The sequence below is a fragment of the Gadus chalcogrammus genome, chromosome 2 (assembly GCF_026213295.1).
Source record: "Gadus chalcogrammus isolate NIFS_2021 chromosome 2, NIFS_Gcha_1.0, whole genome shotgun sequence".
Lineage (NCBI taxonomy): Eukaryota > Metazoa > Chordata > Actinopteri > Gadiformes > Gadidae > Gadus > Gadus chalcogrammus.
The window spans coordinates 20,358,789-20,379,893 of record NC_079413.1 but is presented as its reverse complement, the minus strand read 5'-3'; the positions used below and the strand labels follow the sequence as shown (position 1 = coordinate 20,379,893).

Genomic DNA, 21,105 nt, shown 5'->3' with positions numbered 1-21,105 from the left:
GCCCCCGAGGAAGACGTGCGTCAAGCCACTCGGCCTGCAATTGAAGACATCGCTGGCCGATCAGTCCGTGCTCAACTCATTAATCAGTTGTGAATATTGTTTTAATTATGTATATAGGCTATGTTTTATATATAGGCAGTCACAAACTGTAAATCCGGTGACGGCTCTTCTATTTATTCGAACAAATCTCTCCTACAGAATCGAAACACCTCAATTAGCTCCTTTTCATTTGAGTATGTTCAAATTATTGCTTCTGTCAAAAATAACCATTTCCGCCTAAATGCCTGCTCGTTGTAAACCAGACAAATTACAATGACATATTTTACTTACATTCGTTTTTCAGTGTTTTGTTATGCATCAACACAATTGATGAATGAAAATGAATGAAAGAATGAACGAAAGAATTATTTATTTCGGTGTCCGACAGAATCTTCATTTGATCAGTAAAAAGTAAAACATTAAAACACAGTAAGAAAAAAAGGCCTATAATAAAATAATTATCCTTTAACTCTAAAATATTTATTTAAATGTTTGTATAGAACGGTTAAGGTACGAACACACCAAACGCGTAACCCGCGTGAGATTTACGCGCGTAACGCAGCTAAAATGTTGCTTGACCATTTTGTGTCAAAAATGGTCCTACGCAGCTACGCGCCTAGATGAGACCGCCCAAAACCTTTTTTCCCCCGCTATTTTTCTTTTGCTGAAACATGGCTGCATCGCCACCATCGCTGCGCTTTATTTGCTGTGGGAGTCCGAGGAGCGTCGCAAACGCAAACGCCGTAGTGTTTGGGTGCACGACATCCTCCGGAGACGGCCACAGCTGGGTGAGTTTCACCACTTGCTCCAAGAACTCCGCCTGGATGACGGCCGGTTTCAGCGGTACTTTCGACTGAGTCGGGCCCAGTTCGATGACCTGCTAGCCCGGGTTGGTGCCAGGATCTCCCATCAGGACTCCAACTACAGGCGCTCCATATCGGCTGCGGAGCGCCTGTCTATCTGTCTCCGGTAAGTTGCGGTTTCATAGCCTAATTACTCTAACAATCAGCACATCCTGTAGTCAAAAACTATATACATAACGGGGAGAAATTGTTCGGGCGCATGTTCTGATAGTGCATACATCTATTTCCAATGCACTGTTTATATTTGAGTAGTGACCCATTTATTCAAGCATCGTGCACTATGCTCAACTAAGCACGGGGGAGCATAGGCCATTGTGACATCACAGTCAATATTCATTGCGTTAAATTCAACACAAGTCAAACGGGGGCGTGCTGACAACATGGTGATAAAGCAGTTTGCTTTGCACATCCGTTTCCCCTCTTGCACCTACCTGCTATGCATTTCCTGTCAATGCTCCACCCAGTGTTTCAACAGTGTTTTTATATATTATCTATGGTTTCAACCTAAACGCAAATCTTCATATACATGCATGTCACCTGAGTTTTATATAAACAAAATAAATAAATGCATCATTGCTCCAACATATTCATTCTTGACCTCCTTGTCATGCTTTTGAAAGTAAAATAAGCTGATGCAAATCCACTGTAAACACTAGTCAAGACGTATACCTGTGCAGTGATATCAGTAAGATAATTGGCCTACATATTTGGTATACAACTAAAATTCTCAATAAGGCTAAATTAAATGATTCATGTGTTGCAGATTCCTGGCTACTGGCGATTCGTTCCGGACAACACCTACCAGCTTCCGGGTCGGGGCCTCCACCGTGGCTTCCATCGTGTCCGATGGGGTGACGGCTATATGGGACTGCCTGGTGGAGGTGTTCATGGCTGTGCCCACTACCGAGGACTGGAGCAGTTCGAGGAGCAGTGGAACTTACCTCTCTGTTGCGGTGCCATCGATGGGAAGCATGTTGTACTGAAGGCCCCTGCGAACTCCGGTTCGCAGTTCTTCAACCACAAGGGAACATTTTCCATTGTTCTCTTGGCAGTTGACGCAGACAAGTGCTTCCGCATCATCGATGTGGGGGGCTATGGGAGAACCAGTGATGGAGGAATTCTGGCCAACTCTGTGTTTGGTCAAGCCCTCCGAGCTGGCGATCTCAAGCTCCCTGCTGACAGAGTACTGTCAGCGGCTGCGCAGAGAGGACCCCTGCCTCATGTCTCAGGCCTTTCCGCTACGGACCGACCTCATGAGGCCATTCCCCATCCTCCCCCGAGAGCGCCGCGTGTTTAACTACCGACTGTCCCGGGCTCGGTTGGTGGTTGAGAACGCCTTCGGCATCCTCTCCTCCCAGTGGCGGATCTACCGGAGGGTCATCGAGGTCCGTCCTGAGCTGGCGGAGAGATGCGTCAAGGCCACCTGTGTGCTCCACAACCTCCTCCGCAGAACAGCACCAACAGCAGCAGTGAGAGATTGCCTCCCTGTTGGTGTGGTGTTGCCTCTGCCAGGGCTGGGGAGAGTGGCTGCCAACAACGCCGGGAGAGAGGCCATCCGGATCCGCGAGACCTTCACCTCCTACTTCTCTGCAGAAGGGACCGTCTCGTGGCATGACACCATCGTATAGTGCAGTGCACAACAACCCCAAAACGGCTCTTTTAAGAGCCACCCACACAAAACAAAAGGAATTCCTTCATTATTATTAAATTGTTATTAAAATTGTTCAATTAAGTAGTGTTATTAAAAATGTATATTTGTGTCCATGCATGCTAGATCTTAAAATCATATATTGAGAGAAGAGTTGTGAGAAATATTTTATTTCAAAAATAATTATAAAAATAGAAATAATAAAAATAACATAAGAACAATATAATATAAACATAACAGAACAATAACAAATGAACAGTTAACAGTGACATCAGCCTAGTTCTTTCCCTGGAGAGATTGTCACCACCACTAGCTAATAAGCTTAAACAGGTTCCAAATTAAGGGTGGAATTAGAATTGTCAAATATGACCTTACGAATTTGGAATTTAACGTACTCCAGTACTTCAGGTGGCAATCTCTCCAGGGAATGAACTAGGCCCATGACAAAGTGCTCATTCCCAGAGAGCGGGGTAGGGGTAGGCACAGCATTTTGCCTCTGCAGGGCCTGGAGGATGGCTGTCTGTATATTTGTGTTCCCCTCTGGTACCCTGGCTCTCTTCCTCTTCGTCCCTGTATGGAATGTAAAACACCATCATTTGTAAGTTAGTGCAATACTTCACAAGTGAAAAACCTGTTGAACATGCGTGTGTGTTTGGTTTGAAGTGTTGTAACTTTAACTTATAGTATTAATTAGGGCTGTCAAATTAACGCATCAACATAGCGTGCATCAACAGTCATTCAAAGCAGCGATAGTAATCACACAACCGGACGGTGTAGAAAGTCCCGTCAGTTAAAAATAGTAATGCAGTTTTTACATCCATGTTAAAATCGGCAGGATATAGAGCTAGATTGCTTAAAAAAAACAACTAACCAATGGTCACAAACAGTGTCAAATGTGATGTGTTCAGGTCGGCTCAGAAATACGATTGATGCGTTCAAATGCAGCAGTAAAAAATATATATATATTGAGATTTTGGTGAAGACTTGTTTTCCCAGTAATATAAAAGAGATAGTAAAGATAGAATTATGACCTGTTTAATGTCCTATCTTGAACTATCATCATCTTATCAGCAATTAAAGTAATATTACAAGTTCTATTTCAAGGAGTCTCAAAAATGGTATCAATAGGTTTGACCGGTTAACCGTGGACATCCCTTATATACATATAAAAGTATATCATACATTGTATGTTTCTTTTTTGTGTTATCCCAGTTATGTTTTTTTAATCTTTTTATTATTTAATATTACTTTTAATAGTTCCGGGACGTTGGAGCAATAACCTGGTGTTTTTACATTTCAGTCTGCACTGTGAATTTGAAGTAATGTTCAGTTTTTGAATAAAGATGCGGCAATTCCAATGTATATATTTTTTTCTATCCGATTCATCGATTAATCAAAAAAATAATCGACAGATTAATCGATTATTAAAATAATCGTTAGTTGCAGCCCTAGCTTAAACGGTTAGCCATAAACATAGTTGAACCCCTGAAATTAATGCTATACATCTTTGTCCTGTACATACCGCTCTGTGGTCTTGGGGCAGGGCCAGCCTCAGGGACAGGGACACAGGAAGGGCCAGCGGCAGGGCCAGGGGCAGGGGCAGGGACAGGGACACAGGAAGGGCCAGCGGCAGGGGCAGGGGCAGGGACAGGGACACAGGAAGGGCCAGCGGCAGGGACAGGGACAGGGGCAGGGGCAGGGGCAGGGACACGGGAAGGGCCAGCGGCAGGGACAGGGACAGGGGCAGGGACACGGGAAGGGCCAGCGGCAGGGACAGGGACAGGGGCAGGGGCAGGGACAGGGACACGGGAAGGGCCAGCGGCAGGGACAGGGACAGGGGCAGGGACACGGGAAGGGCCAGCGGCAGGGCCAGGGGCAGGAGCAGGGGCAGGAGCAGGGGCAGGGGCAGGGCCAGCCTCAGGGACAGGGGCAGGGGCAGGGCCAGCCTCAGGGACAGGGACACAGGAAGGGCCAGCGGCAGGGACAGGGGCAGGAGCAGGGACAGGGACAGGGGCAGGGGCAGGGGCAGGAGCAGGGGCAGGGACAGGGACAGGAGCAGGGGCAGGAGCAGGAGCAGGGGCAGGGGCAGGGGCAGGGGCAGGAACAGGAGCAGGAACAGGAGCAGGGGCAGGGGCAGGGGCAGGGGCAGGGGCAGGGGCAGGGGCAGGGGCAGGGGCAGGGGCAGGGGCAGGGGCAGGGGCAGGAGCAGGAGCAGGAGCAGGAGCAGGAGCAGGAGCAGGAGCAGCGTCCATGTGCGATGGCCCTGCTGCTGCCTCCTCAAGCTCCTCATCTTCTCCTGCCCCTGACAGTGAAGTATCTGGAGCCCCGTCCTCCTCTACCTCCTCTGCCCCCCGAGGTAAGTTGCTGCTGGTCTCCCTCGGGGTGACAAAGGGGTCGAGGAAGGACAGGACCCCAGCGAATTTCCATCTCTTCACTGTCCCTGCCGCTGACACGCTCTTTTTTCCCTCTTTTTCCCTCTTTTGGTGTCTCATGTATCTGTCCCTGAGCGACTTCCACTTCCTGCGACATACGCCAACTGACAAGAACATATATACATATTAAGTTGTGTAACCTGATAAGCGGGACAGTCTGTTGTAATAGTATTTCCTCTTGCGGTTTTCCTCCATCATATCGGATGTTAAGTAAATAGTAAATAGCTGTTGGCACGAGGTATCCTAGCAACGCGGTGCCATTCACATGGCAAAGACCGTGCGAGGTTAAGACCAGGCGTAAGTCCCGTTGGTGCAACCGGCGTCAGCTCCATGCAGGGTCGGCTTAGCTCAGGAGGTAGAGCAGTTGCCTTGTAACTGAAAGGTTGCTAGTTGGATCCCCGGCTCCTCCTAGCCGAGTGTCCTTGAGCAAGGCACCTAACCCTAACTGCTCCCGCCGAGCTGGCTGTCGCCTTGCACGTCTGACTCCGCCGTCGGTGTGTGAATGTGTGCGTTATGGTGAATGAGAGGCAATATTGTAAAGCGCTTTGACTGGCCAATAGGTTAGAGTGCTACATAAAGGCAGTACATTTACATTCCTCTCCATCTGGCCTTCTCGTTTGGACTCATCCCACTTCTGTGCGTGCCACTCCCTCCAGGCTGTCCCACTCCCTCCAGGCTGTCCCACTCCCTCCAGGCTGTCCCACTCTCTTCACGACGTGCCACTCTCTTCACGACGTGCCACTCTCTTCACGACGTGCCACTCTCTTCACGACGTGCCACTCTCTTCACGACGTGCCACTCTCTTCACGACGTGCCACTCCCTCCACGACGTGCCCCTCCCTCCAGGCTGTGCCCCTCCCTCCAGGCTGTGCCCCTCCCTCCAGGCTGTCCCCCTCCCTCCAGGCTGTCCCCCTCCCTCCAGGCTGTCCCCCTCCCTCCAGGCTGTCCCACTCCCTCCAGGCTGTCCCACTCCCTCCAGGCTGTCCCACTCCCTCCAGGCTGTCTCACTCCCTCCAGGCTGTCTCACTCCCTCCAGGCTGTCTCACTCCCTCCAGGCTGTCCCACTCCCTCCCGGCTGTCTCACTCCCTCCCGGCTGTCTCACTCTCTTCAGGACGTGCCCGTGGCAAGCAGCCTCTGGTTGAGCCGACAGAGCTGTCGCAGGAAGCCGTCGTTGGGGCCGATCTCCCTCTGGTGGCGCACGGTTGCCAGGGCGGAGTGGACGTCGAGGCGCCGGCGCAGCATGAGGAAGGCGATGACCAGGGCGGGCGAGCGGCTGTAGCCCTCCCTGCAGTGGACCAACACCTTGCCTGCATAGAAACCAGCTGAGTCCATATCCGTAGAACCACGAGTGCGACAAACAAGTTTAAATCAATCGTATATGATAGGGCTGGGGGTAAACGATTATTTATTAAACGATTAATCGGGCGATTATTTCATCGATTAGTCGACTAATCTAATGACTAATTGGATGGTTATCTATTTCTGTTGCTCGATTAATAAAAACCGTAATGTATCTCAAATAAATACCAAAAGATTCTTAATAATATACTTTATTTAACAACAGTTTTGCACAGCAAAAAACCTTCTGCTTTACACAAAATAAAATAAATAAAATAGTTTCACTGTTATACAAAATTAAAGGCCAGCCGTGCTCAAATCTGCCAGTGTGAGTGTGGCCAGTCTGGCCAGGCCAGGCCAATTTGGCCACTTGGGAGTTGGGAGAGGTGTGCTGCTACGGTACGGGCCGCTACGGTACAGATGCTAATGAGCCGACATGCGCAGTCACGCACACGCACGGCTACGCAACCTGAGCTGGATGACATATAGTCCATGCGACGACCACGGACATAATAAAGGCGACGAGCCTTCTTTCCCATTAAACGGTAAACATAAATCCAAATAAGCAACAGACTCAGCAAAGTGCGAACTGTGTTGTCCATTGTCCACGAAAATCGTCGACGGATAAATTTGACGTTGACGAATTTTTGACTCATCGACGCGTCGCTACAGCTCTAATGATAACTTATCATCGATGATCATAATTGAATCAAATACATTACTTTCATTCAAACAAATTGATTCATCGTCTCATCATCACAGCCCTAGTTTTAATTGATTAAACAAGCCATTGACGACCCCCTTTGCATGGTCATTTCTAGGTTTTAGTGAACACTTAAAGAACTCAATGCCAACTCACTCTAAATAAAACCACTCAGTGAGCTGGTTGTCTGAGTTATCAGTAGTTATGGACATTCAGAATATATTTTTCTTTAGCAAATCTCACTCGCTTATAAGCCAGCAATCTCTGGCAACCATAGATGCATCCAGTGAGTAAGCACAGTGAACCAATCATTACTTATTGTTTTCAGGGGAAACCATGCACTATGCTTCTCGGCTCCAGTACCTTTTCCGTCGTTGTGCGCCAAGGCTCTCGCCATGAAGTCCGCCGCCTCCTCAAAGAAAGGGCTGAGGTCGAAGTGGTCGGTGTCGCTGGCCGCCACGCCGTGGTAGGTGATGGCGGTGCCGGCGTAGAACTCTGCGTTGGTGTTGACGTGCATGAGGGAGTCTCCCTCGGCAGCGTTGAGCACGTGAGTGATGCCCAGGCGCTGCAGACACGCCACGTTCATGGCCGCAGACCTGCAGTGGGATGTGGCAGGGTTTAGACCTAACCCTTCAGGATGATGAGTAACACTTGGGGGAGGAAAAGCAGCGTTTGGGATATTCCACAAACAAGGGGTCATCCATTGCACTCATTTGTTTAACAAAGCAGATCCAGCCAAAATAAACAGAAGGGGGGAACAGTCCTGGGCCAACCACGCATTGGGCCGTCGGACCCTTGACTGTCCCCTGAACTACCAAAACATTAATACAAACAACTACCAGAAATAAAGCCGCGAAAACTGGACTACTGGATCCACTCCCAAAATAAAGTAAAAGTAAAAAATGAAACACAAGTAGTGTTACTTTAAGTCGGCCTTCTGTAGGCTTATTAGGGTGTATTGATACTTTTGATGGCACAAAGGACATTGCCCAGTAACTTTGTGGTTCTTATTTTTTTGTCACTAATAATGATCAGCTCCTTACAGATTTTGCACTGGAGCACATTGACCAGGAGTGGCCATTAACAGTCGTCGCACACCATCAAAATATTTTAAAAAGTGCCGGCTTGGTGCTGAGCCGGCCGTACTTCAATTGGCAAAGAGAGCCACACATTGAATTCGTCAATGAAATGGCGGATGATTACGGCAGGGTCAGGAGGGAGTTCCAAAGGTTAAGTCCAAATGCTGCTTGAAGTGATGCGTTACTGGAACGCATTACTGTTGCTAGTTCGAGAGGAGCCTATCTACGGAATAGAAGTGAAGACGATCCAACCAGCAACCTGGTTGTGCTGGCGATCAGTTTTATTTAAGGACCAAAGCATTGGACGCCAATGCAGTTATTGACCGCTTCAATACAATTTACTAAGACACCCTGCAAGGCTGCAACAATAACATGCTCCATACTTCGATGAAACAAATCTGCCAATATTTGAATGTAGGCTGTCAGAAACTGACAACTTTTCATGTTACTAAATAGACAAAATGTCAAGACAAGATCAAGGCGTCCACCATGTATTCATCAAAACCTAAAAGGTAAACACTAACTCACTCGTTGCCGACGTAAATCCCAGTGCAGACCTCGTCCACGGGTTTCGTTGGCCAGCAATAAAACCCCCTCTCATCCGTTAACAAATCATTGAGCTGCTCCACTGTCACGCTGAACTCTGTCATGTCTACTCAGGCTGTCTGCTCGACCGATTTAGCTTTCTGCTCGCGTCCAGTAGAGAGAAACAAACAGCTGGTAACGCCAGCACCAAACGTGGCTAACAGGTCTCGATTTACAGCGTGTTCAGACGCACGACTAGGGAGAGACGCCTGCCCTGTGCGTGGCTGTTGCGATATTAGGAATAGGGTTAGCTTTAGTGGGCATATGGTCAGTACTGACATCACAAAGGGGGCGGCGTTGAGGTGCTCATTAGCGGTAAATCACAACAGCTGGGGCTGCAATACATCCATGGATACCTCCTGATCCTATTGTTGATCTCACATTGCTTGACAAAAAGAACAAAGATAAGGAATTTATTTTACACCCACAAGTAATAAAGACATGTATAGAAAGATGTGTTAGATTCAGACAAATGCTTCAAAGAACCTGGCTAACAAAATCGGTATTTCATTAGTTAGTTCAGACGGGCTGTCGGTGTATACAGGAGAGATGATGGACATGTCGTGCCGTGACAGGCCTTAAATACGAGCCCAGACGTCATGAGCATCATTCCACGGAAGAAAAGACAGATAAAAGACGACAGATAAAGTAACTGACACATATTAACCTGTCTTTATACAGAGTTTATTTCGATAATCTACTTTAAAAACACTCGAAAGTATTTAATTGATATAATAAAACCAAACGAAAATGATATTCGCAAAGTAAATGTTGTGAACGGCGGCGGAACATTCAAACATAAAATCAGTAGGCCAAAGTTTGCGCAGTCACGTCAGATTAGTTTACCCGTAAAAAACAAACAAACAAGAGCAGAGTCTGAGAAAAAAAAGTACAACCTAAAGTTCAAGCCGTCAGTGGTCAAGTTTGCTGAACAAAGTGTTAAACTTCAATAATTGTTCGTAGTCAATTTATAAAGTCCATTTATTTAAGCTCTCAACAGCATAACCATACCACATCGGCGGGAAAACACAGCACGCGCAAATTCCATCCATGGAAACTCCATCCTCTTTCACCCCCACCCACACTATGAAGAGTTGTTGTGGTAACAACCAATTATTACTGAGAGAAATAGATATTCAAATTCTAGGTACAAGTCGAGAGATATGTCAGAAGTTCTTAGTTTGTGTTCACTGCTCAATTTATAAAGTCCATTTATTTAAGCCGTCAACAGCATAACCATAAAACATCGGCGGGAAAACACGGCACGCGGGAAGTCCATCCATGGCATCAGCAGACCAAAGCCAGTCTGCTGTTGTCACAGCGGTTACGTCTTTCTGACCAAACGCAGTTATACCACTCGGCCACCGGAAAGTTTGCGCGCATTATTCGAATGATGCGCTGGTTATTGGTTAATGTTAATGCATGTACGGTAATATTCATACTGGTTCAAATAATAAATGTGATAGTATTCACCATCTTTGCTGAGCAAGAATTTTCAGCGATTGAAACAAATAAAGTAACCCTGGCTATTAATTTAAGTTTGATGGTAATGGTCATAAATGAACACCTTAAATGGAGTAGAAAAGATTTGTGCATTTAAAAATAATAATTAAAATATATATATATCTTACCTTAGTTATCTTTGCTGAATGCGCCACATGCTATGCTCCGTTAGCGTCTACCTCGTGGACGGGGGAGGTCTAACTGGCCTACTTCAACGGAGCTAGTCTTATCTATGCTAATGTTAACAGTAGCCTTTACCAACCGTTGTTTGGAATTGTAAGCACAGAGCGAATAAACTAACTTCAGGAGTCACTTAAAATACTGAACACAGCTGCTTGCCATGGACGTTAAAAGGGCCGTTGGATAAGACAGTAGTGCTCCCATGCAGCATGCATGCACTGTCTGCAGCAGTAACTCCGGAACTTCTGTAACAGCATAATTTCACCTCTTAAATAAACGCGAAAAGAGGGTGGCGCCCTCTGTTGGCAGGAGGGGACAACAACGTGATATCTTTATTATCTGGGTCGTTCTTTACACGTAACTTTATATGCTACTAGGGTGTGCTTTTACTTATTTAATCTTAGCTTGAATATTAAACTTGCCTCTAAAAACTTTTTTTTCTCTTGTATGTATTTTCAGAAAATGGCTTTCAACAAAAGGACAGAGAAGCTATACACCGACACCTTCAAAGTGGTGATTTTGCAAGAGAGGATAAAGGTGAAGGAGTGGAACATCTCGGATGAGGAGGCATTGGCCGTCCACACACTGAGAAACTATGCCGCTGGGGTGTCAGATGGGAAGAGGGCAACTAAATGTATAATGTTTGATGAATTGGCTAAGGGAATAGAGGAGGGGAAGTCTTATAGGATAAAATTTTTTGGGTGGAGCAATTACGGGGATATTAGAACAATGCTGACAAGGCATCAGACCGTGGCCTATATCGCTGCCGCGGTCCAAGTCCTCGCCCACCTGGAGGCAGAGGCTCGGGACTTAATATGTCCCGAGTCGATGCTCGTCCCTCTGCGGGAGATGGCAGAGGTCGAGGAGACGACGCTGCTGACTGTCCAGGCCTGGGTCAAAGAAGTAAGTTATAATTTAATTTGAATTAAATTATAATTAAAAATGTTGAATTATAATTCAAATTTAACCCCTTGACTGGCAGTTTGCAGAAACCCTCTCTTATAATGGTTGCAGCAATTCTATAAAAACAAACACAAAATACTAAAACCACTTTCTCTGTGACATTATTTTCTATAGCTTACATTGGAATCAGTCATTAAACATCTTACAATGGTATTGGATAAAGGTGACCTATATTGGAATAAAGTTTAGAAAAGAAAAATCTATACTTAAAAATCATACCGCTTATCAGGCATGAAACTTTGTTTTACTGTCATCGCTCAGATAGAAAGCTCTGAGTTGTGTGGTAGTAATGCCATTTTCCCATTTAGCTAGGTGCGTTCCACCCGCAAACAGCGGCCGGTGGCCCGCCAGTGCCTCGAAGGGCCGTGGTGCTGAAAGATGTAAGGAATTGATCGTACAGTGTGCTCAGTAGTCACTTTGTTAAATTACTCATTTTGATAGCTCCTTTTATACAATTGCATATCTTTTCAGCAGGTGAAGTAAAAGTTAAAATCCGTGTCGGCCTTTAATAAGCACTGCTTACGTAGCCTGTTTTATTGTGGTAGGGGGATACAGAGGTGGAATTGGTACTCTGGAGGGAGGCCAACCTCACACTGTTAGAGGTTGGCCTCCTTATAAGAGTTACCCATGTGCGGGCCAAAAGGAGCAGCTGGGGACTGAGCCTCCACTCGACAGGGCACACTTCAGTGGAAGTGAGTAAATGACAATAGGCTATACATTGTATTGATTGTAAAGCATTTAGGTGTAACTTTTTTACTCTGCATCCAACAGGCGCGTCCAAGCAAAAACTAATATATTAATTTCCTGTAGGTTATCAATGGAGACAAGGAGGTCCAGGTCATGGGGTACAGGACCCTCCCAGACGGGGACATGGAGGTCCTGGACCCCAGTGACAACGAACACGTCATTCCACAGGCCATGTGGGATGCAGTGATTGGCAAGACCGTCCCAGCCATACCTTTCCATTTATTATTTACATTATTTACATTTGAAAGGGCCAAATTACTCCAAATTAATTTAAGAGAGGAATACCCTAATATACAATTATCTGGGGCTCATTAATATAGGCTAATATTAAGCACAGAGGAACCATTTGTATTGCAGTCCCTCTATTATATACTGGGCAGTGTTTGTAACTGACATTAGTTAACTGATTATTTTCTTGTGTGTATGTCTGCCTTTTATCATTATAACTAAGTATAAGTTGTCTCTTTTTTGAGACCGCTCAGTAAAACGGCTTGCCTATCCTCTACCTGTCTCTACCCTATTTCTCTCTACCTTATTTACCGCTATCTTGATTGGTTTCTAATTTCTCCGGAAATGCACAAGAAAAACAAACAAACAAACAGACCCTTGAAACAAACAGACCCTTTGAAAAAAACAGACCCTTGAAAAAAAAAAAAAAAATCTTTATTTTTGAAATAGAAAGCACCATCTCACTACAAACTGGTTTGTTTTGAGAAATCTCCTTCTCTACCTATTGTCACTCCCTTTTTTCACGCTCCCTGTAGTTCACGCTGAAGAGATGCCAAAGAAAAGCAAAAGATCCCAAGCGGCTAAAGTAAGGTGGAGTAAGTCTGGTGAGTTTCCGCTCAAAACGCAAGCTGAACATGTGCAGAATTGTGATCCTGACCGCAACAGAGAAGTACATTTTCCTGACCATTCTCATGCTAATGTTACATGTGTATTAGCATCCTACAGTCAGAGCCATCATAGATATATTGATTAAAATTATTTTCAGAAAATGGCTTTCAACAAAAGGACATATGAGAAGCTATACACCAACACCGTCAAAGTCGTAATTTTGCGAGAACAGACGAAGGTGAAGGAGTGGCACATCTCGGATGAGGAGGCATTGGCCGTCACCACACTAAAAAACTATGCCGCTGGGGTGTCAGATGGGAAAAGGGCAACTCAATTTATAATGTTTGATGAAGCGCACCAACATCTGTTTACAGGTGGACGGGATGCTGCCATTAATGGCTATCGGTGAGAAGCTCTTTTGGGATCCAATGTTGTTAATAAATGCACCACCGATCATTTGCAATGTTTGTAATTTTTAATGAACGTATATAATTGTAATTTATATAATTGACTTGTGTTCTTAGCACTTTGATTGAACAGCTAGAGTTGACAGGCCGGGTGACCCCACTGCAGGCCAAAAGAGAGTGGGATAACCTTAAAACAAAATATAAGGTGAGGAGTAAGATGACAGCAATATTGTTTTGACATTAAGTGCCTTCTTGCTGTGCCCTAGTTGTAGGTATAACAGGGAAATATTAGATTGCTAGTGGCCTAGTTGTTTATCATATTTTTATTGTCAGGATTGCGAGTGCCCTGCCTCAGGTCAAGGCACGGAGGATGGCAGGCCCACAGCAGGGACATGGCGCTGGTTTGCCTTAATGGACGAGCTCATTGGCAGCTCAGCAGCCGTGTCACCGCCAGTGGTAGTGGGCTCTCTCCCAGCCAGGCCAGGCCAGGTTAGGGTCAGAGTGGAGGAGGTGAGGGGAGGGAGAGCAGGAGCCAGCACAGCGACAGCCGCAGGGGAAGGAGCAGCGGGTGCAGCAGGGGCCGGGGCAGGGAGAAGAGGGAGGGAGGATCCCTTCCTGCTTCTGGTGAGGGAGGATATCCTTTACCAGCGGCAGGCGGATGAGAGGAGAGAGGTGGAGTCAAGGGAGCGGTTTGACCGTTTCCTCTCTCTCCTTGAGCGTTTGGTTGAGAGGCGTGAATGAATGAAGGATGGTACGTGTGTATGTATGAATGTATGTATTGGGCGATAACTCGATTACGGTTATTAATCGCGATAAAACTAACGTCGATTACGACGATAAGCATTACACATAAATGCTTGATATAATAAAATAAATAAAATACAAACAGTTCTTATATGGATTTACCCAACAGCCAAACACACAGCAGAAATAAACAATATTCAGATCGCAGTTTTGCGGTTAATGTCTATGTAAATTATGCCGTCGGTCGGTGCCAGCATAATTGGGACACACAACTAATTTATTTCAACATCTGAAAACATACCATCCCAGCGACTACACAGAAAGTATGAAAATGCGCGCAGCAACAAGTTTTGCCCGCCGTCCTACCGCAGCTGTCAGCAGCGCGAGCGAGGCTGTTCCATAACACCAGTCTGTCAACCAAACCATCAAATTTAGTTTTTCAAAAATATAATTCTCACATCATTGTACTCTATATGTTTCATCTTAGAAGAAGACAAGGAAAGTCAGTTTCGCACGGGAAACTGATGTTCTTGTATTTTTGAAGTAAGAGACATTAGCTTTAACAATAATATTTAGTTCATCACTGTGCTGTTTCACATTTAATTGTCATCCTATTTTTAGGGAACAGACTATTGTGACTATTATTTATCTGCTAATCAACGCTACGAATGGTAATTATAAAAAGACACCTTGTGAAGTTATTTTTTCGCTTTGGCAATATAGCCTTTAACTTCACGTCTTATAGCCTCCAGTCCATCAACGCATCAGTGACAGACACGATTGATTTGAACAAGAACCTCAAACAAGATCTGACAGACATGCGCTCAGGTGACTGTGCGTTCTTAAACATCTTGGCAACAACAAATAAGATGACGGAGGATCATGATGTCAAGAACTGGGATGTACCCAGTTTGCCCTCCCGCTCAAGAAATCTCCCAGGCCGATTTGAGGGAAGTATCGTCACATGCACGTTGGGGAAATCGACAAGAGTGAGGAGAGTGACAGTGACCTGCGCAACATTTCCAACGCGCTAATAGACTGCCAGCTTAATGAACTCAACACCCGATTCCACAGTGACACCTATGGGCTCATGGCATCGGCAGCAATCCTGAAGTCCCCTAGCCTCGATAAAAATGACACCACTTTGGCTGCTAAAGCGAACTCTCTCAATGATACAGGAAAGCGCTTCCAGATATACCATATCAGAGTCGGAGCTCGCAGTGTTTGTGAAACTCAGAGAGGAAGAAAAACAGAGATCATCTCAAAAGTATTCTTGAAGTGATGGACATATGCCATGAGGACGTTTTCCAGAATATCTATGCTTTCAAGCTCTGATTACACTACCAATGACATCCTGTTCAGTTGAACGCGTCTTTTCCAGTGTAAACCGAATTAAAACAGCAAATAGGAGCACCGTGAATTGGCGGCAGACTATTGTATTAGTTATTATCTCGTAGTAGCCTAAATTTGAATGCATGTTCTTGTAAGCCAAGCTCAGTCAGTCTGTTGCGATATCGAAATATTGTTGAAAACTTAAACAATTCAACAGAATTATGAAATAGTCGGCCGGTTATACGAGCAGAACTAAACTAAGAGGGAAATATTCGATTCCTGACCACTTTTACAGTCCATCTATAGGCCTTAGGTCTATAAAGTGACGCGCTAAAGCATGATGCGTAATTGAGATTCCAAAAGTGCTCTTTGTTCAGATCCAAGGAGAGCGATCGCGGATGGGTCCGTCCTATGCAACATAACTTTTACAATGCAACAAAATATTAATGAGCATCAAGCTATTAAAATCTATTATGCACAGATAATATAACAGTATATTAGTCAGTCATTTGTATTAGGTTAAACAGGGATTTGATGACATTTTTAATTTAAGGACCACCCACAATTGGTCTGGCCCACCCACAACTGGAATCCTGACGCCGTGCCTGGAACGAACACAAGAAGTAAACGTGTGTAGGCAAATCTTTTTCTAAATATCGTAAGCAATTCTACATGCAATGCAAAGGCGGCAAACTGAGCCAGGATACTTTGTCATGGCCATTGCAGGCTGCCAGCGGTGTTCAGCTAGTACAGTCTCATTACTATCCCCACCTAGTGTTAAGGGCGCATTATCGTCTGTCTTACAGAATTAACAAATCACACAAATACATAGGGGTATTCAGAACAATATCTATATTGTTTTTGAAATCCTGCAATATATATAGCAATACCACATCGACCTTTAAGATCTTTAGAAATTTCTCTAAAAACTGTTAGGTTAATGGAAGGGGCACTGGGCCCTCTCGGATGCCATTTGTTTCACTACGACTCCTTTCAGCTGCCCACCGCTCCATCTTCTGCACAAAATAAAAGGCAACACTTGAGGCGGCGTTTTGAAAAGAGGAAACGTACATTTTATAAGTACATCGTATAAAGATAATTATAAGCCTTTGATTGATATCCAGAATAACTATCTCTGCAGAGACGCATTCCTGTTCGCCGTTTTGATTATAGTAAACGGGGATATGTACTTCCGGACCCCGAGAAATCGGGGGGCCCGTCCACAGTTCGTTAAATCAACCAGGCTTGGCCGCTGAGCACTGGTGGATTGCGCAAGTATGCAGTATTCCCGGGGGCCTGGTTGATAAATTGACCTATAATGAACGTTTTTTTACAAATTATTTCGTCATTGAGGTGAAGTATTTCCATCCAGACACTTTGAAAGAACGGCAACGCTTTTGGGCCGCCCTTATCAGAAACACCAATGTGATTGGTTAATTTGCTGGCGTTGTGCTCTCGTGAGAACTCTGGATTTTGTGCATACATTTGTAGCCCAAGCCACTGCCCCAAGATCACATCGCAACATGGCAAGTCCAAGGAAGCAACCGAAGAGTGACTGGGAGACAGTTTCAGGACATCTACACGCCGTGTCTCCCATGAAGACAGCAGGCGATATTTTGAGGCCACACTGCAGACTGGACGGGAGGACTTCAAACGAGTGATCTGCTTCTCCTCCAAGAAGCGGGACGAGTTTGTTCATGCCGCGGAGCACAGACAAGCGGTAAAGCTGGTGAATACTCAGAAGAGCATCAGTAAGTGTTTATTTAAATGGACTGAGCGATGCTGTGCTGCCGTGATTAGTAAACTTGCAGGAGGTCAAAGAGCAGATGCTTCTGTCCAAGCAGCGGCTTATTGTGGAGAAGCTCAGGGAGCTGAGGGCAACAAGCCCAACTTTATCAATGGTGTCCAGGTTGGATGTGACCCGCTCAACCCCCATGCGCTCTCCATCGGCCCCTCCTCCACCTTCTCCAGGACCAGTTGCCGCTGGATTCCTGGCTTCCTCCCCATCCACCCCTGCCCTCATGCCTATCCATCCAGTGGGTAGCCCTTCCACTCTCTTCTCCAGTGCAGTGCAGTGCATGACATGCACTGCACTGGAGAAGAGTGGAAGGGCTGGAGTTGGCAGTTCGTCAGCTGCAGGCCACGATGTCCCTGCAGCATGATAGCAGCACGGCTCCAGCGCAGGCCACCTCTTCAGCCGCACTTGCCAGCCCCAGTCCTGGAATAACACATTGCCTTGACAGGGAGACCCCGTCCGCACCAAGGTCACCTGCATCACCCGCCTCAGTGCAAGGGTATAGGTGGGAGGAGTGCCTGAACACTGGGCCGACTGTGGCACCGAGTCCACAGCCCCAACCCTCCGAACTCTTTTCAAATTTGTTCTTCTGGGAAGAGGACCTCCACAGTTTGTCACCCACATACACGGAGCATTTAAGGCATATCTAAATGGTCCAATGTTGCCTTTTTAACAAAAGAAGGAGCCAGGAGATGGTTGTTGTTCGCTAAATGTTCCATTGTCATAGTATTAATAAATAAATGTTTGATTGTTGACCGTCTTATCGTCTTGTTTACTGATCAAGTGACATTTTTAATTAGGAAAAGTAATGGTCAAATTAATCTCAACACATATTATACATAGAATATACTTAAAACCCTGTAGATGTTGGTGTGTTTGTCACCATGTTTTGATTTTGACAAATTATAAATACTTGTAGTTTATTTATAATTTCTTTATAGTTTAGTTTATTCGTTTGTTAAAGACTTAGTGTCACCATTCAACATGTGTAGATTTGGAAGTCGAAAGTCGGAATTGGGAAGGTTCCAACTTCCAAATCTACATATGTTCAATGGTGATACTCTGACAAAAATTCCAAATTGGGCAGTGTAAGGTCTGGCTGAATCTGGGTGATACTGACAAATTCCAACTTCTAACTTCCAAATCCACACATGTTCAATGGTCATACTTCCAACTTCCAAATCGACACATGTTCAATGGCGACACTGACAAATTCCAACTTCCAAATCGAAATATGTTCAATGGTGACACTGACAAAAATTCCAAATTGGGCAGTGTAAGTTCTGGCTGAATCTGGGTGACACTGACAAACTCACCGTTGAACATATATAGATTTGGAAGTTGGAAGTTGTATTTTTTCTCACCATTGAATGTATGTCGATATTCAGAGTCCACTATTGAACATATATAGATTTGGAAGTTGGAAGTTAATATACCTTTATTTTGAATGTCACTTAGCTACATGTTAAAGGTGGTATTAGGTAAAAATCGGTTAAGAACAAGAACACTTTAGAAGAAACACTATATTTAAATGAGAAACACTGAACCCCGCGGCCGGGGAGCCCGGCAGCTCCCCGACCGCAGGCCGCGGCCGGGCTGCAGAGTATAATTAATAAAATAATTAATATTTAATTACAGAGAAAACACTTGCATCTGTATTTTTCCAATCCTGTCCCATCTTTTCGCCCTCCATCTTGTCTAGGATATTTCTTGATTTTCCGTTTTCTCGCAAGGTATTGTGGGAGCAAATCAGAACTGAAGCGCTTTGAGTGTGCCCATTGAAAATCTCGATAAGGAGGGGATGTTAGCCCTCCCCCTTAGCCCTTATGCTACCTTCAAACTGGTTTTGGGACATGGCTCCACGGTGCGTGAACACGCCACAGCGAGGGGTAGGGCTGAGATTTTGAAACGATCAAAGTATTGGGATCGAGCCTTAGTTTACTCTAATCCTCGTGGCGTTAAGGCCCATTCACACCAGTTAAGGCCCATTCACACCAGAAATTGGTGCCGGTCATGTTTGTGACCCGGAAGGTTTCATTTTACCGGTCAAATTGGAAAAAAAGTGTGTGATCATATTTTGATTCGCCATGGTTGTTAAATACCGGTACTCCGCAAAGCTTGCCGCCGGCCTTCTTTAGCTTGCCGCCGTTTAGTTCATAAACCTACGGTAGTCTATAGCGATCAATTTGAGCGAGTGCACGAAATGTAACAACTTATTTATTTTATCACACAGGCAACACTACAATCAAAACCCTCATTGTTTTAAATGAATTGGCTAAACAAATGACTACTGTAGCATATTTAAACACAATTCAAATGAACACATTCAAAAGTATTCCTGCTCAATTTAGAAGGTTGAATCTCCTCCACTTTTTTCTGTGGAGAACCAGCGCCTTGAATATTCCGCATTAAACGAAACCGGATCGTTTTCGCCTGTTTCAGCTCCTTGTGGACGGGGCCTTATTTCCAATTGGTCATTCTGACCGGAGACATTTAGAATTTTCGGTCCTCCTCATTTTTTTCCGGTCAAAGACCAGTAATTACCGGACAACGGGAACTCTGATTCACACCCTAGGGTAAATACGGCTACGGACCGTTTCGTCCGGTCCCGGAGGCGTTTCATCCGTCAATGGGCCCGTCGCCTCTGAGCTTACGAATCCGGAGTGCTCCGGGAGAAACGGAGCAATACCACCGGAAAATGAGGCGGCAGTATAGAGTCAGAAGTCAGACCATTCGCGAATATAAACCAAACAAAGAAGAGAGAACGGGACATCTAAAAATGGCGGAAAATTTGGAGGAGAGGATCTGCGTGTTGGTGAGGGGGTATATCCACCCGTTTGATTCTACCGTGCCGGGTCATCGCGACAAACAAAGATGGGAGGAAATAGCGCTTGCTGTGGAACTGCATGTGAAAACTGTGCAGAATAAATGGAATCTTGCCAGGGACAGATTTGTCCGAGCCCATAACAAGGGCAAGTCCAAGAAGAGTGGGGATGCTGCTGGGGGCCCAGAACATACCATCTTGACACAAATGGCGTGGCTGAAGGTGCACATCAGACACCGAAACACCTCTTCCAACTTTGATGCAAGTATCTTTTTTGTCGGCTTTGTAAAATTATTAATGTTGTCGAGATGTTTGCTGTCGTTTCTACCTATTCACCGGGTCTATTGAAACACTTTTAATCAAACATACTTTAGAAATAAACTGTACAAGACTGAAAGCCAATCTTCTTTCACTAGCAACCTACATCTGTCCTCAGTCAAATACAGTTGGATCCACAATCCTCGCCATCTCACCAATGAAAATATTTTATTAACAAAGAATGTTGTGTTTGAGTTTAGAGTTAATGATATATTTTGTACTTCTATAGACTCAAGATCAAGCTGAGGAGGAGAAGGAGGAGGAGGCGGCGGGCAGTTCACAGCCTGGATCCTCTTCAGCACCACCACCACCACCACCACCTGATGTGGGAAGCCCCCCCCCCCCCCCGCCCCTTCTCAGAGCTCTCACCCTGGAGCCACGAAGAGGAGGAGGAGAAGAACTACAGAGGTGGCTCCGGATCCGGTCGATGCAGCACTGCTCGAAAGGCTGCAGGAGTGGCGGCGTGAGGAACGGGACAGTAAAAATGTGTTCAGCAGTTTCACGGGCTACCTGAACACTGTTCTTCAGGACCTTCCTGCAACAGATGGCAATAAGCTCATGAAGGAGATCCAGCAGCTAATGCTGACGTATACATAGGGCCGTACATAAGTTCTGTTCTGTTCCAAATAATTTTATTCTATTATTCTACGGTTATTTAAAATGTTAAGTGCCTTTGACACTGCACATTTAATTGTTATTTATTATGTTCTAAATGTTTTTGTTCTACATGTTCTATCTATATTTGCATTGCAAATGCCCATCTGTTG

General features: G+C 45.4%; 1 protein-coding gene across 3 annotated transcripts; it reads right to left on the bottom strand.

Annotated features, from left to right (window-relative positions):
- Positions 1-694: 694 nt before the first annotated feature.
- dusp3b (dual specificity phosphatase 3b) lies at positions 695-20,654 on the bottom strand. Of its 3 annotated transcripts, none has more exons than XM_056604897.1 (4): positions 8,632-20,654; positions 7,388-7,620; positions 6,086-6,290; positions 3,034-3,120 (listed from the first exon to the last, which is right to left on the bottom strand). In XM_056604897.1, the coding sequence occupies exons 1-3, from the start codon at positions 8,751-8,753 to the stop codon at positions 6,091-6,093; spliced, it is 555 nt and encodes a 184-aa protein (XP_056460872.1). In that variant the 5' UTR covers positions 8,754-20,654; the 3' UTR covers positions 3,034-3,120; positions 6,086-6,090. The 3 variants fall into 3 exon arrangements, with proteins under 3 accessions (XP_056460871.1, XP_056460872.1, XP_056460873.1); XM_056604898.1 differs by lacking the exon at positions 3,034-3,120 and adding an exon at positions 4,716-5,086; XM_056604896.1 differs by lacking the exon at positions 6,086-6,290 and having other exon boundaries at positions 695-3,120; positions 7,388-8,725.
- Positions 20,655-21,105: the final 451 nt, after the last annotated feature.